At 40.3% G+C, this 22,500-nt stretch overlaps 2 protein-coding genes across 3 annotated transcripts in view; both read right to left on the bottom strand.

The window, feature by feature from the left end:
* Window positions 1-10,945: 10,945 nt before the first annotated feature.
* phf19 (PHD finger protein 19) lies at window positions 10,946-19,579 on the bottom strand. The gene is made up of 14 exons (XM_068703408.1): window positions 19,388-19,579; window positions 18,377-18,554; window positions 18,210-18,291; window positions 17,394-17,507; window positions 16,306-16,394; window positions 16,064-16,212; window positions 15,890-15,985; window positions 15,621-15,810; window positions 15,334-15,401; window positions 15,123-15,260; window positions 14,729-14,789; window positions 14,505-14,590; window positions 14,338-14,427; window positions 10,946-12,350 (listed from the first exon to the last, which is right to left on the bottom strand). The coding sequence occupies exons 2-14, from the start codon at window positions 18,551-18,553 to the stop codon at window positions 12,035-12,037; spliced, it is 1,656 nt and encodes a 551-aa protein (XP_068559509.1). The 5' UTR covers window position 18,554; window positions 19,388-19,579; the 3' UTR covers window positions 10,946-12,034.
* A 411-nt stretch (window positions 19,580-19,990) lies between these two features.
* The window catches only part of LOC137867071 (fibrinogen C domain-containing protein 1-like), a 10,851-nt gene continuing 8,341 nt past the window's right edge, over window positions 19,991-22,500 (bottom strand). For both annotated transcript variants that reach the window (XM_068703493.1, XM_068703494.1), the window contains 2 exons: window positions 20,466-20,645; window positions 19,991-20,342 (listed from right to left, as the gene is read on the bottom strand). In XM_068703493.1, coding sequence (XP_068559594.1) covers window positions 20,080-20,342; window positions 20,466-20,645 — 443 coding nt within the window. In that variant the 3' untranslated portion in view covers window positions 19,991-20,079. The remainder of the gene's footprint in view (window positions 20,343-20,465; window positions 20,646-22,500) is intronic.

The following is a 22,500-nucleotide window of genomic DNA, read 5'->3' as shown; positions in this document are numbered from 1 at the left end:
ACCCACCTCTTCAGGAAGTGCTACCCTGAGCCTTCCACTTAGCACTTATTGTTTTCATACTAGCTTGTTGCACTTATTGTATTCGTATTACTTATAGCACTAACTGTTTCTCTTGTTTCTGTACTTTGGCTCTGAGTTATGCTCTGCTTCATGCTCTTAGATGCTTGTTTGGAAAAGCAAATGTACTTATGACTTCTGGTGACTAGTAGTTCTTTTGATTACCAATGTTGATGCACTTATTGTAAGTCGCTTTGGATAAAAGCGTCTGCTAAATGACTAATGTAATGTAATGTCGATGCGTCATGGTGGATGGGTCATGGTAGATGGGTCATGGTGGATGGGTCATGATAGATGGATCATGGTGGATGGGTCATGGTGGATGGGTCATGGTAGATGGGTCATGGTGGATGGATCATGGTGGATGGGTCATGGTGGATGGGTCATGGTAGATGGGTCATGGTGGATGGGTCATGGTGGATGGGTCATGGTGGATGGGTCATGATGGATGGGTCATGGTGGATGGGTCATGGTGGATGGGTCATGGTAAATGGATCATGGTGGATGGGTCATGGTGGATGGGTCATGGTGGATGGGTCACGATAGATGGATCACGGTAGATGGATCACGGTGGATGGGTCACGGTGGATGGGTCACGGTGGATGGGTCACGGTAGATGGGTCACGGTAGATGGATCACGGTGGATGGGTCACGGTGGATGGGTCACGGTGGATGGGTCACGGTGGATGGGTCACGGTGGATGGATCACGGTGGATGGGTCACGGTGGATGGGTCACGGTGGATGGGTCACGGTGGATGGATCACGGTAGATGGGTCATGGTAGATGGGTCATGGTGGTCTAGAGGTGGTGGATGGGTTCAGGACTGTCCCATTGTCCATCAAAGCGACAGTAGAAGTCGTTCAGCTCGTCTGCCAGGCGTAGGTCGTTCATGGAGTGGGGATTTTTAGGTTTGTAGTTTATTTGTCTGAGACCTCTCCAGACAGAAGCAGAGTGACTTGCTGAGAGCTGGTGTTGCAGTTTCTCAGAGTGCAGTCATTTAGCGTCTCTCACCGCCTTACTAAACCTGTATTTTGACTCTTTAAACACGTCTTTGTCCCCACTCATAAATGAATGTTCCTCATGCAACCTTAGCTGTCTAAGTCTAGCTCTACTTGTGTTCTTGTGGACTTGTGTTCTTGTCTGTACTTGTGTTCTCGTGGACTTGTGAAATGTTATCAGTCTCAGCCCAAGTACTATTCCAATTCAAAAGTCTGCATCGAGCCAAGCACGGTCCAAGTGCCCGGATGTTACTTGCTCCGCCCATTTTACTGGGGATGCATCGGAGGTGACTTGTGTGTACTTGGGACAGCCAAGTTGGAACTTTCAAAATACTACTGTTGTTAAGTCACGGAAAGTAATTTTAAGATGTTTTAGGCAAAAAGTTAGTTGAAGCATCAAATCTGTGGTCGGTTTGTCAAGATTCAGCCGACTTAAAAAACTGCTCCGATGATTTTGGAGATGTGAGGTGTTGCTAGCGGGACCGTCAGTAAACTGGCACCGGGGTCTCAGCGCTCACGGTACCCGCCTAGAACAGCCTGATCTCGGTAGTAAACCGGCACCGGGTGGTCAGCGCTCATGGTATTGGCTCACCTGGTGTCGGCGGCGTTCAGCAGGTCCGTCTTCACACTGCTGGAGCGACTCAGTTTGGGCTGAGAGCGAGTCCTCCGGAGAGACTGCTTCAACCTCCGGGAGAGGAAACCCTGAGGAAGAGGAGGAGGAAGAGGTCATCATGAAGTGTCTTATGATGTCATAAACACACTTTTAATGGATGATGACGTCATCAAATATCAATACAGAAAAATGTCTGATGCAGCTTCAAAGTAAACAACCTCACATCCGATCCAGAGTCACATTATATGTGAAGCACAAACATCATCATCACTTATTATTATTATATATTATTATTATTATAAATAATATTATCACTATTTTTATTATATATTATTATCACTATTTTATTATTACATTACATTACATTACAGTCATTTAGCAGACGCTTTTATCCAAAGCGACTTACAATAAGTGCATCAACATTGGTAATCAAAAGAACTACTAGTCACCAGAAGTCATAAGTACATTTCCTTTAAACAAGCATCTAAGAGCATGAAGCAGAGCATAACTCAGAGCCAAAGAACAGAAACAAGAGAAACAGTTAGTGCTATAAGTAATACCAATACAATAAGTGCAACAAGCTAGTATGAATACAATAAGTGCTAAGTGGAAGTGCTAAGTGGAAGGCTCAGGGTAGCACTATATATTATTAACCATATTATTATTACTATATATTATTATCAATGTTCTTTTATTACATATTATTATCACTGTTTTTATTATTGTATATTATTACCACTATTATTATTATTATTTGAATAAGATCTAATTAACACTATTTGTATTGTTATATAGTATTACTATTTGTATTATTATATGTTATTACCACTATTACTATTATTACATTATATTATCACTATTTGTATTATTAAATATTATTATATATTATCACTGTTGTTATTATTATATATTGTTATCACTGTTGTTGTTATTATATATTATTATTACTATTGTTATTCTTATACATTATCATCACTGTAGTTATTATTATATACTATGATCACTATTGTTATTATTATTATATATTATTATCACTGTTGTTATTATTATATATTATTATCACTGTTGTTATTATTATATATTATTATCACTATTGTTATTATATACTATTATCACTATTGTTATTATATATTATTATCATCACTATTGTTATTATTATATACTATTGTTATATATTATTATCATTGTTGTTATTATTATATACTATTATCACTATTGTTATTATATATTATTATCACTATTGTTATTATTATTATATATTATTATCACTATTGTTGTTATTATTATTATACATTATTATCACTATTGTTGTTATTATTATTATACATTATTATCACTATTGTTATTATTATTATATATTATTATCACTATTGTTATTATTATATACTATCACTATTGTTATTATTATATACTACCACTATTGTTATTATTATACATTATCATCACTGTTATTATTATATACTATGATCACTATTGTTATTATTATTATTATTATTATATATTATTATCACTATTGTTATTATATACTATTATCACTATTGTTATTATATATTATTATCGCTATTGTTATTATTATATACTATCACTATTGTTATTATTATACATTATTATCACTATTGTTATTATTATATATTATTAAGACTTTGGGGTGAAGTAGATGACGTCATCAGTGGATGTTTCAGGTGGAGCCAGTCAGCTGATCTACTCCTGTTACCATAGAAACATCAGGCTGATGGCAGCATGGAGGATGTGTGTGTGTGTGTGTGTGTGTGTGTTTAATGTGTGTGTGTGTGTTTAATGCGTGTGTGTGTGTTTAATGTGTGTGTGTTTAATGTCTTTGTGTGTGTGTGTGTGTTCACCGTCACTCTGTTAGTGGGCGTGTCCACAGTGGAGCTACTGCTCAGTCGACGGACTCCTCTCTCAGGAACATCTGGAACAGACAGAGTGCATCATGGTCTCTGTAGTCCTCAATGAGACAATAAACTCATATTAACACATTTAATTTAATCTTCTTCATCTTAAGGAGTCCTCGTTACTGATACACATAATATTATTATTAATAGTAACAATAACAACAATAATTAAAGCAGCGAGCAGCGATTAATGGGCCCTCGCATCCTCCCGCACGTCGAGAGCGTGGACCGCCTGATGCTGGAAATTACGCTTTGCAAAGAGTCCATCGCTTCCTGTATCTGCAGTGTGGCGCTACAGAACACTGTGAGTATTAGTGAAAATGAGCTTGTAGACATCCTCAGGCTATGAGTTATCAAGCATGGGAAGTTTGGAACAAGTCCAGCTGAGTTACATCAGCTTTTATTATGGGGAATCACGTAAAGTAGCCGCCCGCTACAGCTAAGCCATTCAACCAAACGTAAAGATTTTGATATCGGTGCTAATATTGTACTGACAAAATTTTAAGTGGATCTGACAAATTCCCTCCACAGCAAATTTGGTAGCAATCGGATCAGGCGTGTTCGCAAAAATTAGTTTTTCACAAAATTCAAGCTAGCGGAAAATTTCGGAAGGCGGAGCTTAAGGGTCTGAGAGGCTTTTTTGTAGCTGGACATGTGTGTCGAATTTCAAGTCAATTGGACATACTGCCAGAGGGGCGTCGCCGGTCCAACTTCTAGGGGGCGCTAGAGAGACATTTTTTAAAACACAAATATGCAACCTATATCAGATGGCTATTTTCACCAGACCTGACAAGTGTGCCGAATCTGGTGAATTTTTAGAGGATGACAAGTACCCTAAAAATGCACCCAATGTACTAAAATAAAAATCTGAATAAAAAGAATAAAAACCCTTTGCCGGCCCGATGTTGTCCTATTAATACAAATTTAATTAAAATTAAAATTAAAATTAATGTGTTTGTGGTTCTTTTTAAAATGAATTGTTTTTACTTTTCTGTGACGTTTTGCTCACTGATGTCAAACGGACCAATCACAAGAGAGTCTGATATTATTTTTAAAGGTTTTTAAAGTTAACTCACCAGCATTGCCATGGTAACTGACCTCAGATATAAAATTATGAGATTATTATTGTGACATCATCGTCAAGATTAAGATTAAGACCAGATAATCCCTGCTACACACACACACACACACACACACACACACACACACACACACACACACACACACACACACTAAACACACACACACACACACACACACACACACATACACACACACAAAAAAAGAACATCTTTTTCTTACCGTCTTCAAACTCATCATCAAAGTCCACATCCATCATCTATCTGTCTGTCTGTCTGTCTGTCTGTAACTGTCTGTCTGTCTGTCTGTCTGTCTGTCTTCTTCTTCTGCAGCTGTTTTTAGGCGCCTGGCGTCCTCCTTACCTTTGTGGGCGGGGCCAGGAGGTGCTGAGGTCACATGGAGAGAATATCTCAGCAACCAGACGGTACCAACGTCTGCCGTCTCTGTTAGAAGAAGAGGATGAACCTGAAGAAGAGGAGGAAGAAGAAGAGGATGAACCTGAAGAAGAGGAGGAAGAAGAAGAGGATGAACCTGAAGAAGAGGAGGAAGAAGAAAGATATTTTGCGTGGCAATATTGTATCGATACACAGAAGCCAAGTATTGATCTTTTATTATATAAACTATAAACTTTTTTGTACTAGAATAATAAAATTGCTTTTTCAGTCCACTAGATGGTGCTGAGTTGTTCTCTGGTGAGGTCAGCAGAGGTCCCGGGTCAGCGTGGTTGTTAGGAAGTTGGTCAAAACAAACAAAGAAATCAGAAATGCGCCGTCCACGTTTAAATGAAACGTCTGGACTTATTTTACATTTTTTAACAAGGAAGGGAAGAAGTACATGGATATGACACATGCGATTTTATGACTCCATCGCGACGTTTGTTCACCGACACAGCCGTGCCCAAGCTCTACAGCAGCGGTCGAGAACCTATGGCTCGCGAGCCATATATGGCTCTTCCGGTGACGGCATATGGCTCCCAGACAATTTTGAGTTGAAAAAAAAAAATCAGTTTGGAACTGATTTTAAAATACTTGTGATATTTCTTAATAATACTGTGTCATTTTAAAGTAAACAGAAATTAGTTTTGAAGATAAATTTCACGGGTCACGGGTCACCCGTGGGTCGGGTAGGGAACCAATGGCTCGCGAGCATGTCCGGGTCATTGTAAAGGTGAAGAAATCTATTTTATCAGATAGCCAACTAGTTTATCCGCTTCAACCCTTGTAACGGAAAAGATGGCGAAAAGAAAAAAAGACGATGATTACCGTGCATTCCAGGCTGCGTGGACAGAGGAATTTGCATTTGTGGACAGAGCAGGATCTGCGGTATGTCTAATATGCAATGATAAAATTGCATCGATGAAACGGTCAAATATAAAGCGGCACTTCGATACGCACCATGCTTCATTTGCATCGAAATATCCAGCGGGGGACAGCAGGAAAAGGGCATGCGAGGAGCTACAGCGGAGAGTGCAGACGAGTCAGCAGCAACTGCGTGTGTGGACCAGGCAAGGTGACGGGAATTCCGCTAGCTTTGCGGGTGCTTGGGCAATAGTAAGGAATGGAAAACCTCACCACGCATGAACCAGACTACAAGGCCATCAGCAAAACCATGCAGCACCAGAAGTCGCATTAAAAGTAAGACATATTTAATTTATTATACGTTAAAAATACTATATGGCTCTCAATGAAATATATTTCGAAATATTTGGCCTTTATGGCTCTCCCAGTCAAAAAGGTTCCCGACCCCTGCTCTACAGAGAAGTGAAGCTTAAAGTTGAGGAATCTTTGAGTGCAGCAGAAAGAGTTGCATTAACTTGCGATGCGTTGATGTCAAGCGCATTGGATTCCTATGTGACTGTAACAGCACAATATCTCACAGGAGGACTGGCGACTGCTGTCTCTCGTTCTCCAAACTAGTACACGTAAGTCACACCGGGGCAAACATTGCAGACCTCCTGCAAAATGCAGCACAAGAATGGGGGATTGCCGACAAAAACCTGGTGGTTGTAACCGACAACGCTTCTAACATGGGCGTTGCCATTCAGTTAGCGGGATACCTGCATGTGAAGTGTTTCGCTCACATGCTCAATCTGGCCTCACAACGGGTGTTAAATCTGCCAACAGTAGCCAGGCTTATGGGGAGAGAGCGGCGCATAACTGGCTCTGATAATATCGTATCATGACCTAAGTATCGTGATAATAGCGTATCGTGACCTAAGTATCGTGATAATAGCGTATCGTGACCTAAGTATTGTGATAATAGCGTATCGTGACCTAAGTATCGTGATAATAGCGTATCGTGACCTAAGTATTGTGATAATAGCGTATCGTGACCTAAGTATCGTGATAATATCGTATCGTGTCCCACGTATCGTGATAATAGCGTATCGTGACCTAAGTATCGTGATAATAGCGTATCGTGACCTAAGTATCGTGATAATATCGTATCGTGACCTAAGTATCGTGATAATATCGTATCGTGACCTAAGTATCGTGATAATATCGTATCGTGACCTAAGTATCGTGATAATATCGTATCGTGACCTAAGTATCGTGATAATATCGTATCGTGATCTAAGTATCGTGATAATAGCGTATCGTGACCTAAGTATCGTGACAATATCGTATCGTGATAATAGCGTATCGTGACCTAAGTATCGTGATAATATCGTATCGTGACCTAAGTATCGTGATAATATCGTATCGTGGGACCCCTGGTGATTCCCACCCCTATTAAACACCATATTGCTATTAAACATGAAGTTTAGTTTATTAAACACCATATTGTTATTCAACATGTTTAGCTTATTAAACACCATATTGTTATTAAACATGAAGTTTAGTTTATTAAACACCATATTGTTATTAAACATGAAGTTTAGTTTATTAAACACCATATTGTTATTCAACATGTTTAGTTTATTAAACACCATATTGTTATTCAACATGTTTAGTTTATTAAACACCATATTGTTATTAAACATGAAGTTTAGTTTATTAAACACCATATTGTTATTCAACATGTTTAGTTTATTAAACACCATATTGTTATTCAACATGAAGTTTAGTTTATTAAACACCATATTGTTATTCAACATGTTTAGTTTATTAAACACCATATTGTTATTCAACATGAAGTTTAGTTTATTAAACACCATATTGTTATTCAACATGTTTAGCTTATTAAACACCATATTGTTATTCAACATGAAGTTTAGTTTATTAAACACCATATTGTTATTCAACATGACGTTTACACCATATTGTTATTAAACATGATGAAGATGTGTTTGGGTTTGTACCTCCAGGTTGCTCAGCATCAGTAACTGAGAACCAGACAGGATGCAGAACATTCGACTCCAGATGTCCGGCTCTACCTTCCGACCACACGACAGCCAATTGATGGAGGCGCTTTTCAACTCTGTGACATCATCACATCATTATATTCCATAGCAGTAGCAGTACTACTAACAGATGTAAAGGTTGTACTACCACCAGAAGACCTCAGAATTATGAATTTCATTTTACATTTCAGTTCACACAAAAAAACGTTTATTATTATAATGAATTATATTAGTAATGTGGATAAATGTGCAGTAGCACAAGTAGAGAACAGGTAGAGAACAGGTATAAAAGGTGGAGAACATGTAAAGAACAGGTAGAGAACAGGTATGAAACAGGTAGAACAGGTAGAGAACAGATAGAGAACATGTAGAGAACAGATAGAGAACATGTAAAGAACAGGTAGAAAACAGATAGAACAGATAAAGAACAGGGAGAGAACAGATAGAGAACAGATAAAGAACAGGTAGAGAACAGGTAGAGAACAGATAGAGAACAGATAGAGAACAGGTAGAGAACAGATAGAGAATAGATAAAGAACATGTAGAGAACAGATAGAGAATAGATAAAGAACAGGGAAAAAACAGATAGAGAACAGGTAGAGAACAGGTAGAGAACAGATAAAGAACAGATAGAGAACAGGTAGAGAACAGGTAGAGAACAGATAGAGAACAGATAGAGAACAGACAAAGAACAGATAGAGAACAGATAGAGAACAGGTATAGAACAGGTAGAGAGCAGATACAGAACAGATGGAGAACAGATAGAGAACAGGTAGATAACAGATAAAGAACAGATAAAGAACAGATAGGGAACAGGTAGAAAACAGATAGAGAACAGATAAAGAACAGGTAAAGAACAGGTAGAGAACAGGTAGAGAACAGATAGAGAACAGATAAAGAACAGGTAAAGAACAGGTAGAGAACAGGTAAAGAACAGGTAAAGAACAGGTAGAGAACAGGTAGAGAACAGATAGAGAACAGGTAGAGAACAGATAAAGAACAGGTAGATAACAGATAAAGAACAGATAGGGAACAGATAGAGAACAGGTAGAGAACAGATAAAGAACAGGTAGATAACAGATAAAGAACAGATAGGGAACAGGTAGAGAACAGATAAAGAACAGATAGAGAACAGGTAGAGAACAGGTAAAGAACAGATAGAGAACAGGTAAAGAACAGGTAGAAAACAGGTAAAGAACAGGTAGAGAACAGGTAAAGAACAGATAGAGAACAGATAAAGAACAGGTAGAGAACAGATAAAGAACAGGTAGAGAACAGGTAGAGAACAGATAAAGAACAGGTAGAGAACAGATAAAGAATAGGTAGAGAACAGGTAGAGAACAGGTAAAGAACAGATAGAGAACAGGTAGAGAACAGATAGAGAACAGGTAGAGAACAGATAAAGAACAGGTAGATAACAGATAAAGAACAGGTAGATAACAGATAAAGAACAGATAGGGAACAGGTAGAGAACAGATAAAGAACAGATAGAGAACAGGTAGAGAACAGGTAAAGAACAGATAGAGAACAGGTAAAGAACAGGTAGAAAACAGGTAAAGAACAGGTAGAGAACAGGTAAAGAACAGATAGAGAACAGATAAAGAACAGGTAGAGAACAGATAAAGAACAGGTAGAGAACAGGTAGAGAACAGATAAAGAACAGGTAGAGAACAGATAAAGAACAGGTAGAGAACAGGTAGAGAACAGATAAATAACAGGTAGAGAACAGGTAGAGAACAGGTAAAGAACAGATAGAGAACAGGTAAAGAACAGATAGAAAACAGGTAAAGAACAGGTAGAGAACAGATAAATAACAGGTAGAGAACAGGTAGAGAACAGGTAAAGAACAGATAGAGAACAGATAAAGAACAGATAAAGAACAGGTAGAGAACATGTAGTGAACAGATAAAGAACAGGTAGAGAACAGATAAAGAACAGATAAAGAACAGGTAGAGAACAGATAAAGAACAGGTAGAGAACAGGTAGAGAACAGGTAGAGAACAGATAAACATATCAAAACGTCATCAACCAAAGAGAAGAGTATTTATATATATATATATATATATATATATATATATAGTATTTGTAGTATTTTGTGTCTCTGGTGGAGACAACATGGGGTCCGTCTGAACACCTGTGATCCAGCTGTCAATCATCCACTCACCAATCACCTTCATCCAGCTCATGTGTTGACACCTGGACAGGTTGTTCACCAGCTCCTCCATGGCAGCAGATCCTCTGAGGCACAGAGAACAGCATTCTGGGTAATCTACGGGTTAGACTCACAGAGACATGTAGATTCACAGAGATATGTAGACTCACAGAGATATGTAGACCCAGAGACATGTAGACTCACAGAGATATGTAGACCCACAGAGACATGTAGACTCACAGAGACATGTAGACCCACAGAGACATGTAGACTCAGACAGGTAGACTCACAGAGACATGTAGACTCACAGAAACATGTAGACTCACAGAGACATGTAGACTCAGACAGGTAGACTCACAGAGACATGTAGACTCACAGAGACATGTAGACCCACAGAGACATGTAGACCCACAGAGACATGTAGACTCAGACAGGTAGACTCACAGAGACATGTAGACTCACAGAAACATGTAGACTCACAGAGACATGTAGACTCACAGAGACATGTAGACCCACAGAGACATGTAGACTCAGACAGGTAGACTCACAGAGACATGTAGACTCACAGAGACATGTAGACTCTTTCTGTCTGAGGACTGGTCTGTGTAAAGCAACCTGAACCATCTGACTGACTCTTAATGTGTTTTGTTACGTGTTGTTTAACTCCCTAATTGCATTAACAGATTATCACCTGTCTCACTCTCACTGCTTCACACACAGTAACACACACACACACACACACACACACACACACACACACACACACACACACACACACAGAGACAGAATCAGGAGGTCAAAGGTTTTATTGTAGAGAAAGCAGGCAGCTGATTGGTCATCTGAGGTGAACAAACATACAGTCATGTGATCAAAACAACCTTCCAACATGCCAATGGGAGGAGAGCACGGTTACCGTGGCAGCGTGACATTTTAATGTCTGTTAGCATTCCTCATTGAAACCAAAGGGCTGTGTTAGCTTGGAGCTAACCTCTGATGTCATGTATTCATTGATGTTTGCATAGATACAGAATGTGACAATAGTGCAAGAAAACACACAAGAAGTACTGAACTCTGGGATTTGTAGTTCTTATCTCCATCTTATCAGATTCAGACAGAAAATATTTCAGAGACTCGATAAACAATTATTATTATTATTATTATTATAATAGGAAGAGGAGGAAGAGGAGGATCAAGGGGAGGAGGAAGAGGAGAAGAAGAGCAGGATGAGAAGGATGAGGAAGAGGAGAAGAGGCAGTGAGCTGTTTGACAGCTGTGCGCTACAGAGCAGCTCTGACTGTTTAACACGTCAAAGAAGAAACATTAACCACAACTACTGAGAGTGAGAGTGTGTGTGTGTGTGTGTGTGAGATTCTGTATCTGAGTGTGTGTGTGTGTGTGTGTGAGATTCTGTATCTGAGTGTGTGTGTGTGTGAGTCTGTATCTGAGTGTGTGTGTGTGTGTGTGTGTCTGAGTGTGTGTGTGTGAGATTCTGTATCTGAGTGTGTGTGTGCGTGTGTCTGAGTGTGTGTGTGTGTGTGTGAAATTCTGTATCTGAGTGTGTGTGTGTGTGTGTGTGAACAGTCTTTGGCTCTATTTAAACTTTTTGTTCTCACTAAATACTGTTTCATTATTTGATACGCGATTCCTCCAAACTCAGCAGGGACAGACGTCTCACAGAGGTTTAAGGGGACACATGTCTCAGAGTTAAGATTATCCTCTCCTGTCAGATCCGGTTCATTGATTCTGGATTAAAATAGATTTGTGATGAAATGAAACATTTTTAAAAACACGGAGACCTGATCCGGTGGTTGGTCAGGATGTTTGGACCAATCAGCAGACGTCTCTGAGCGTGGAGGAATCAAAGCGTCTCGTCTAACCTAATAAGGTGTCGTCCCCTCCCACTCCAGCAGGTACTGGACCGTCCCCTGAGGAGTAACACGTCGAGCCAACACCTGGTACCTCTCCCCATTGGTCAGTCGGCCCGCCGCTCCAAAATACGAGGAGATGGAGGAGTGCAGGAGGGAGGAGTCAGAGGAGATCTGGGAGGCGTCAGACAGGAAGTGGGAGGAGTCTGTGGTCAGGTGGTTCATAGCTTCTGGCTCCTCCCCTCTGAGCTCTTCTACCTCACTGCGATTGGCCCACTGACTGTAGCTGTTGCTAGGCAACTTCCTCTTCCTGCTGCCCACTCTCCTCCTGAGAACAGAGAACAACAGAGTACAGATATCACAGAGTCCACAGAGACTTCCTGTAGACCAGACCGGCTCAAATACACAGAGTCCACAGAGACTTCCTGTAGACCAGACCGGTTCAAATACACAGAGTCCACAGAGACTTCCTGTAGACCAGACCGGCTCAAATACACAGAGTCCACAGAGACTTCCTGTAGACCAGACCGGCTCAAATACACAGAGTCCACAGAGACTTCCCGTAGACCAGACCGGCACAGAGTACACGGGTACACAGAGTACAGGGGTACACAGAGTACACGGGTACACTAACACAGAAAACAATTAAGCCCCATGACTATATTATAACTTTATAAAACTACATTATAACAAAAACATAACAATATAATAACTATAACATAACTATATAATAACTATAATATAACTATATAATAACTATAATATAACTAATATAACTATAACATAACTATAATATAACTATATAATAACTAATATAACTATAACATAACTATATAATAACTATATAATAACTAATATAACTAAAATATAACTATATAATAACTGTAATATAACTATAATATAACTATATAATAACTGTAATATAACTATAATATAACTAATATAACTATATAATAACTGTAATATAACTATAATATAACTAATATAACTATATAATAACTAATATAACTATAACATAACTATAATATAACTATATAATAACTAATATAACTATAACATAACTATATAATAACTATATAATAACTAATATAACTATAACATAACTATATAATAACTAATATAACTATAATATAACTATAATATAACTAATATAACTATATAATAACTGTAATATAACTATAATATAACTAATATAACTATATAATAACTGTAATATAACTATAATATAACTAATATAACTATATAATAACTGTAATATAACTATAATATAACTAATATAACTATATAATAACTAATATAACTATAACATAACTATAATATAACTATATAACTAATATAACTAAAATATAACATATAATAACTAATATAACTATAATATAACTATATAATAACTAATATAACTATACCATAACTATAATATAACTATATAATAACTAATATAACTATAACATAACTATATAATAACTAATATAACTATAATATAACTATATAATAACTGTAATATAACTATATTATAACTGTAATATAACTATATAATGACTCTAATATATCTATATAATAACTGTAACATAACTATATAATAACTATAACATAACTGTAATATAACTATAATATAACTGTAATAAAACTATAATATAACTATATAATAACTGTAATATAACTATAATATAACTATATAATAACTAATATAACTATAACATAACTATATAATAACTAATATAACTATAACATAAGTATATAATAACTAATATAACTATAACATAACTATAATATAAGTATATAATAACTAATATAAGTATATAATAACTAATATAACTATAACAACTATATAATAACTAATATAACTATAATATAACTATATAATAACTGTAATATAACTATATTATAACTGTAATATAACTATATAATGACTGTAATATATCTATATAATAACTGTAACATAACTATATAATAACTGTAACATAACTATAATATAACTGTAATAGAACTATAATATAACTATATAACAACTATATAATAACTATATAAAACCTATCTTACAACTACATTATAGCAAAATAACTATATTTTAGAACGGGTTAGTTAACAGCTGAGGACAGGTTAGTTAACAGCTGGTTACCTGAAGTGATAGGTGGGTTAGTTAACAGCTGAGGACGGGTTAGTTAACAGCTGGTTACCTGAAGTGATAGGTGGGTTAGTTAACAGCTGAGGACGGGTTAGTTAACAGCTGAGGACGGGTTAGTTAACAGCTGGTTACCTGAAGTGATAGATGGGTTAGTTAACAGCTGAGGACGGGTTAGTTAACAGCTGGTTACCTGAAGTGATAGGTGCTGCTGGTCGTAGCAGAACCTGACGTGGAGGCATCAGTAGAGTCCTGATCAATACTGACCGATCGACTGGAGCCACTGAACAACATGAGGTCATCAGCTGATGTCATTGATTGATTATTGATTGATTTCTGCATCACTGATCTCTGTCTCACCTCTTGAGGCTCTGAAGTTCATCCAGACTGAAGTCAAAGATGTTCGCCATGTGATGGTGAGAAGTCCAGCTGTGGGACGACTGGTTCTACAGACACACACACACACACACACACACACACACACACACACACACACACACACACACACACACACACACACACACTTTAGTCTTGTTTATGAACAACAATAAACAAAAACAGTAGAAGAAGATGTAAAGTCTTACATTAGGAATCGCATCTTCTAGGAGCCACTTGGACTTCTTCTTCCTCCTCTCAGCTGAAGCACTGCAGACACACACATCCTGGTTTAGGGCTAGAACCTGGACCACATCCTGGTTTAGGACTAGAACCTGGACTACCTCTTGGTTTTAAGACCACAAACTGGACTACCTCCTGGTTTTAAGATCACAAACTGGACTACTTCTTGGTTTTAAGATCACAAACTGGACTACCTCCTGGTTTTAAGATCACAAACTGGACTACTTCCTGGTTTTAAGATCACAAACTGGACTACCTCCTGGTTTTAAGATCACAAACTGGACTACCTCCTGGTTTTAAGATCACAAACGGGACTACCTCCTGGTTCTAGGACTACACACTGGTTACGAGAAGAACTACCTGTTGCCTTTCTTGTGGCCCTGCCCTCCGTCAGTCTGAGTGCGCTCAGGAAGGAGTTTGGAGGGGGGGTTGGGAGGGACTCTGGTCCTCAGACGGAAGATGCATTTCCTCTTCTTTATCTCCTTTCCACACAGAAACCTCAACACAAACAGTCATTAATACTTCTGATCATATATTGATGTAAAGGTCGGAGTTGAAGGAGGATTCTTACTTGCTCTTGTATTTATTCAGAGCGTCCAGCAGGTGCTGCCCCCTCTCTGCTGGAGGAGTGTTAGACAGCTAAACAACAAACAGGAGGGTTAGAATCAGGACCTGGGAGTCTGGTTCAGTCTGGTCCAGATTCAGTTTAGTCTGGTCCAGGTTTAGTTTAGCACAGTCTGGTACAGGTTTAGTCTGGTCCAGGTTTAGTTTAGTCTGGTCCAGGTTTAGTTTAGCACAGTCTGGTTTAGTCTGGTCCAGGTTTAGATTAGCACAGTCTGGTTTAGTTTGGTCTGGTACCTTCCCGAGCTGTAAGTGGTCCCACTTTGCAGAGACTAAGGTGAGGATCTCGTCCAGCTCAAAGTATTTCTTCTTGCTGCTGACTGACAGGTTGTAGAGAACCAGGTGAACCAGATCCACCCACCGGAGGGACAGACGGCGGACGTACTCAGATCCTTTATTACACACCGAGCACAGGAAGAGGTAGAACCTGAGGAGGTGAGACAGCATAAATCACTGTCTCACTGCATCCAGAGGAAGAGGTGAGACATCATCAAACACTGTCTCACCTGTCTCCAAACATCATGGACTCCTGCAGACACTGAGTGCAGGCTTCATGGAACCACTGCTGACACCTGAAGCACTGCAGCATCTTCAGGTACCACCTGTAGACACAGCACAGGTGAGTCAGGTGAGATGTAACAGTGATGAGTGCGTGTGTGGCTTCGATTGGTCGGTCTTACTCTCCGGGGCCTCCACAGTAACAGTAACACTGCTGCTGATTGGTCCGGTGCTGTGAGTCCCAGTCCAGAGAGTCCAGGTCGTAGAGTAAGACCTGCTTCATGGCCGACAGAGCTTTGGCTATCGGACCTTTCTTTAGAGCGCCTCCTTTCTGAGGAGAGACAGACAGGTGGTCAGACAGAGAGACAGACAGGTGGTCATTAGATGTTATACTGTGGACCTCCTATCTTCTGAATGTTTGTACCCGGACAGCCAGAGCGAAGACACAACGTCTACAGAACCAGGGACTGATGCTGCCCTCTACAGGAGGGAGGTGGCACTGCTGGTGGAAACCTGGGGACAGTCAGAGAAACAGTCAGAGAGACAGAGAGAGGGACAGTGAGACAGTCAGAGGGACAGTCAAAGAGACAGAGGGACAGAGATACAGTCAGAGAGACAGACAGAGGGACAGTCAGAGGGACAGACAAAGGGATAGTCAGAGACAGATTGTTATTACAGTCAGAGAGACAAGTTGTTATTACAGTCAGAGACAAGTTGTTATTACAGTCAGAAAGAAAGGTTGTTATTACAGTCAGAGACAGGTTGTTATTACAGTCAGAGAGACATGTTGTTATTACAGTCAGAGACAAGTTGTTATTACAGTCAGAGAGAAAGGTTGTTATTACAGTCAGAGACAGGTTGTTATTACAGTCAGAGAGACATGTTGTTATTACAGTCAGAGACAAGTTATTACAGTCAGAGAGACAAGTTGTTATTACAGTCAGAGACAAGTTGTGATTACAGTCAGAGAGAATGGTTGTTATTACAGTCAGAGAGACAGGTTGTTATTACAGACACAGAGACAGGTTGTTATTACAGTCAGAGACACAGGTTGTTATTACAGTCAGAGAGACAGGTTGTTATTACAGACAGAGACAGGTTGTTATTACAGTCAGAGACAGGTTGTTATTACAGTCAGAGACAGGTTGTTATTACAGTCAGAGAGACAGGTTGTTATTACAGACAGAGAGACAGGTTGTTATTACAGTCAGAGACACAGGTTGTTATTACAGTCAGAGAGACAGGTTGTTATTACAGACAGAGAGACAGGTTGTTATTACAGTCAGAGAGACAGGTTGTTATTACAGTCAGAGAGACAGGTTGTTATTACAGACAGAGAGACAGGTTGTTATTACAGACAGAGAGACAGGTTGTTATTACATGCTATTAGAGTCAGAGAGACGGGTTGTTATTACATGCTATTATATACTGTAACACATATCAGTGGGCATAAATCTATAGGACAGTTGACTCGTTTAACCAGCTGCCTTTCTCACTGCCTGTCTCACTTACCAATGCCACATTTCCCACAGATGAGGATCTGGTTGTTTGGGTTTGATTGGCTGTCAGAGTTTGGCTCCGCCTCCTGACACACAGAGCAGCGAGGCTCCTCCCCCGGCACTCCAGCTACAACGTAATTGGACGAAGATTGTGATTAACAGCCAAAGTGAAGAGCGACATCAGATGGACACAAGCAGATGGTGAGACACATTGACGACGCCTGTCTCTTTCTCTACCTGTCTGTCTGTCACCATGTTGATGTCTCTCTCACTACCTGTCTGTCTCTCACCATGTTGATGTCTCTCTCACTACCTGTCTGTCTCTCACCATGTTGATGTCTCTCTCTACCTATCTGTCTCTCACCATGTTGATGTCTCTCTCTCTCTACCTGTCTGTCTCTCACCATGTTGATGTCTCTCTCTCTACCTGTCTGTCTCTCACCATGTTGATGTCTCTCTCTCTACCTGTCTGTCTCTCACCATGTTGATGTCTCTCTCTCTACCTGTCTGTCTCTCACCATGTTGATGTCTCTCTCTACCTATCTGTCTCTCACCATGTTGATGTCTCTCTCTCTCTACCTGTCTGTCTCTCACCATGTTGATGTCTCTCTCTCTACCTGTCTGTCTCTCACCATGTTGATGTCTCTCTCTCTACCTGTCTGTTTCTCACCATGTTGTGTCTCTCTCACTTTCTACCTGTCTGTCTCTCACCATGTTGATGTCTCTCTCTCTACCTGTCTGTCTCTCACCATGTTGATGTCTCTCTCTCTACCTGTCTGTCTCTCACCACGTTGATGTCTCTCTCACTCTCTACCTGTCTGTCTCTCACCATGTTGGATGTCCTTACAGAGGACCCAGAACTTGGAGTTGTCCTCAAACGTGACGAAGCAGCTCTGTCGGGGGGGGCTTACCTGTCCACCAATAAGAGCACAGATATTTACACCAACCAATCAGAGATCAACACCAACCAATGTGGAAATAGTGTATGTGTCTTACCCTCTGTATCTTGCCCAGGTAGTAGAGTCCATCTGACCAATGACAGAGGACGAACTGTCCAACACTCAGACTGGACTCTGCCCCCTCTACCGGGCTCCGCCCTCTCCGACACGCTCCGCCCCCTTGAGTTACCTGAGGCTCTAGACCACAGAAGGCTTCAATCAGGTCCTCAAACATCCTGCAGAAAGAGAGACAGGCAGAGAGAGAGAGAGAGGACGTTTGAGACGAGGACGTCTCACTGCTAAACAGCAGAACTCTGGACCTCATCCGTACGAACGTCTTATTGGTTCCCCTTCAGAACCGGGTATCGGGGGGGCATCCTTTAGTCTTATATGTTAAATATTACTATATAATAACCAAAATAAAATGCATGAAGTGAACTGTGTGTGTTTTTAAAATATGATGTCAAATAAACATGTGACCTATTTTGACAGACAGACAGAGAGACAGACTGACAGACAGACAGACAGAGAGACTAAGAGACTGACAGACAAACAGACAGACTGACAGAGAAACAGACAGAGAGAGACTGACAGACAGAGAAACAGACAGACAGAGAGACTGACAGACAGACAGAGAGACTGGCAGACAGACAGAGAGAGAGACAAAAAGACAGACAGACAGAGACTGACAGACAGAGAGACAGACAGAGAGACAGACAGACCTCTCTCTGACACACTGTCAGTTAGACAGGTTGTGGCTGTGATTCATTCCTGAACTGTCAGAGGGGATTTTGACATGACGCATGCGCTGAGCGAGACACACGTTTAACCGACGTGTTAACTACACACACACACACACACACACACACACACACACACACACACACACACACACACACACACACACACTATAACGGTGTGTACCAATATGAAGCTACCGTTTACCGCAGAGACAAGCTGTATATGTAATTCAATCATATATATATAATATTTAATATAAAATATATAATATATTTACACCGCGTTAATAACATCACGAGCAACACCGAGCAGAAGACGGTTATAATACCTGTCTCACGTCCTCTGGTCCGGTGTGTGTCCACCTGTCCTCCAGTTCTCTGAGCCACAGACACGTTGTCTTCCACTGTGTCTCCGTGTCTCCACCGTCCTGTCTGTCTCTGTCCTGTCTGTCTCTGTCCTGTCTGTCTGTCTCTGTCTCTGTTTTCGTGGCGCTAAACTTCAAACTTCGACCGCCGCCATTTTTCACTTTTCCCGCGAATCACAGGAGGAGGTTTTCCCCTCATTTGCATAGCGTCATCACCAACTCCGTCATCAGCGTCGATGTTTATACGTCATCACGTCAGCACCCGGAAGTAGCGCACCGCTTCGCCTCATTCAGAACTCCGTCCACTTTTTAATACATTTTATCGGTTACATTTTTTATTTTGAAAGTGACGGAACTGCATTCAATCATTTATATTTATGTGATGTGATGTAATCAGCTCCAGAACAACAGTTAATACAAACCTTAAATAAGTTAAAGTGTTCTTAAACTATGTTTGATCATGATGAGCTCATAGATTATTGATCATCTTTAATTTATATCAATATAAAAGTTATTGATCAGAACAAACACAAGATAAATAACTCTTTTATTTAACTAATCGTCACATTTTATAAAACACACAAACAGAATGATGGGTTCAATGTTTAGGGTCAGAGAAGGAGTCAGGTTTAAGGGTCAGGGGTCAGGTTTAAGGGTCAGAGGTTTGGTTTAGTATTGGGTCGTATCTTCATCTCAGTGAACCTGAGCGAGTACTGCCAGCCCGTCCAGCTGGACCACTCTACACCGTCAGCGTAGGAGGCGTGGCCTCCTCTCAGGTACTGCCCGTTGAGGTTGGAGGTGTGGCAGTTACGGTACCACCAGGCCCCCTGGTAGTAGGCTGCACAGTTGTTCTCTGACTGGTCCTGGTCCCGGTCTTTGGTGGTGAACTGCATCCCAGAATGCTTCAGGAGGGAGTCACCTGGAGGACAGAAGAATATCTGGTAGTCTTGTGTGGTGCTGTTTATTATTACATAGACCAGCATCAGTAGTCCTACCTGTGGTCCCTGAATACTGGTCTACGTATCAGTACTAGTAGTCCTACCTGCGGTCCCTGAGTACTGGTCCACCTCCAGCGGGTACCCGTCCTCCTCAGGGTTCACCGAGTCTCGACCAACAGAGAATTCACCGTAACGAGCAAACGCTGTTGCGTTGTCGAAGTCAGACATGTCGATCCGTAACTCATACCCACCGGATCTGGTGAGGGAGTAGATCCTCTGGAGACCTGAGAGACATACAGGGAGACAGACAGAGAGACAGACAGTTAGAGATAGACAGACAGATGATGGATGTGGACTTTGATGCTGAGTTTGAAGACGGTAAGAAAAAGATGTTCTTCTTGTTTGTTCTGTGCCTGTATATATGTGTGTATATATGTGTGTACGTGTATATATGTGTGTATATATGTGTGTATGTGTATATGTGTGTATTACATTACATTACAGTCATTTAGCAGACGCTTTTATCCAAAGCGACTTACAATAAGTGCATCAACATTGGTAATCAAAAGAACTACTAGTCACCAGAAGTCATAAGTACATTTCCTTTAAACAAGCATCTAAGAGCCTGAAGCAGAGCATAACTCAGAGCCAAAGTACAGAAACAAGAGAAACAGTTAGTGCTATAAGTAATACGAATACAATAAGTGCAACAAGCTAGTATGAATACAATAAGTGGTGAGTGGAAGGCTCAGAGTAGCACTTCCTGAAGAGGTGGGTTTTCAGCCTGATGAAAGATGGGCAGCGACTCCGCTGTCCTGATGTCAGTGAGGAGTTCATTCCACCACTGTGGGGTCAGGACAGAAAACAGCCGTGACCGAGTCGATCGGCCGCCAGGACCTCTGAGCGACGGGGCGACCGATCACCCCGAGGCAGCAGAGAGAAGTGGTCGGGCGGGGGTGTAAGTCTTGACCGTGGTCTGGAGATAGGAAGGAGCTGTTCCTTTCACTGCCCTGTATTCTAGCACCAGAGTCTTAGACTGGATGAGCTCTTACAGGGAGCCAGTGTAGAGAACGGAGAAAGGAAGTTGTGTGGGAGAACTTGGGGCGATTGAACACCAGGCGAGTTGCGGCTTTCTGGACAAGCTCCAGAGGTCTGATGGCCGACGCCGGGGCTCCGGTGAGTAGAGAGTGTCAGTAGTCCAGGCGGGAGATGACAAGAGCCTGGATGAGAACCTGCGCCGTCTCGTCAGTCAGGAAGGGACGAATCCTCCTGATGTTGTAGAGCAGGAATCTGCAGGAGCGTGTAACGAATGAAATGTTTGCGGAGAATGACAGTTGGTCATCCAGGGTCACACCCAGGTTCCTCGCGGTCCGAGTTGGCGTCACCACGGTATCATCAATGGTGATGGACAGGTCCCGGTGCGGGAAACCCTTCCCCGGGAGGAACAGTAGCTCAGTTTTGTCCAGGTTGAGCTTGAGGTGGTGTGTCGTCTCCGCTTGGGTGTCACCGGGGGGAAATGACAAGACCAGCTGGGTGTCATCGGCATAACAATGGTAGGAGAAGTCATGCGAGCGAATAACAGAACCCAGAGATGTTGTGTAGAGCGAGAAGAGAAGAGGGCCCAGGACTGAACCTTGAGAAACCCCCGTAGTCAGCATGCGTGGTTCCGACACGGCCCCCCTCCAGGTCACCTGGTAGGATCGACCCGTCAGGTAGGATGCAATGTGTGTGTATATATGTGTATGTGTATTTATGTGTGTGTGTGTGTATATGTGTATATGTGTATATATATATATATAAATATATATATATATATATATATATATATATATATATATATATATATATATATGTGTATATGTATATGTATATATATATATATATATATATATATATATATATATATATATATATATATGTGTATATGTATATGTATATATATATATATATATATATATATATATATATATATATATATATATATATATATATATGTATATATGTGTATATACATATATATATATATTAGTGCTGGGCAACGATTACAATTTTTAATCGCGATTAATCGCATGATTTCTGCTGTATGAACAGAAGTACAATAACATTTGGTTTGCAAACACTTTAAACAAATCAGGTTAT

The sequence above is a fragment of the Cebidichthys violaceus genome, unplaced genomic scaffold, assembly GCF_023349555.1.
Source record: "Cebidichthys violaceus isolate CVI_PGR_0920_01 unplaced genomic scaffold, fCebVio1.0.p SCAF_9, whole genome shotgun sequence".
Taxonomy (NCBI): domain Eukaryota; kingdom Metazoa; phylum Chordata; class Actinopteri; order Perciformes; family Stichaeidae; genus Cebidichthys; species Cebidichthys violaceus.
Note: the sequence above shows the minus strand (reverse complement) of the source record. Positions and strands in the feature narration are given on the sequence as shown.

Coding starts and splice junctions, on each gene's coding strand:
- phf19 (XM_068703408.1), bottom strand. CDS start 18,553: ATGTTTGAGGACCTGATTGAAGCCTTCTGTGGTCTAGAGCCTCAGGTA. Junction 16,395..17,393: donor CTGTGGGAAATGTGGCATTG/GTAAGTGAGACA, acceptor GACTGTCCCCAG/GTTTCCACCAGCAGTGCCAC. Junction 15,811..15,889: donor TCCATGATGTTTGGAGACAG/GTGAGACAGTGT, acceptor TCACCTCCTCAG/GTTCTACCTCTTCCTGTGCT.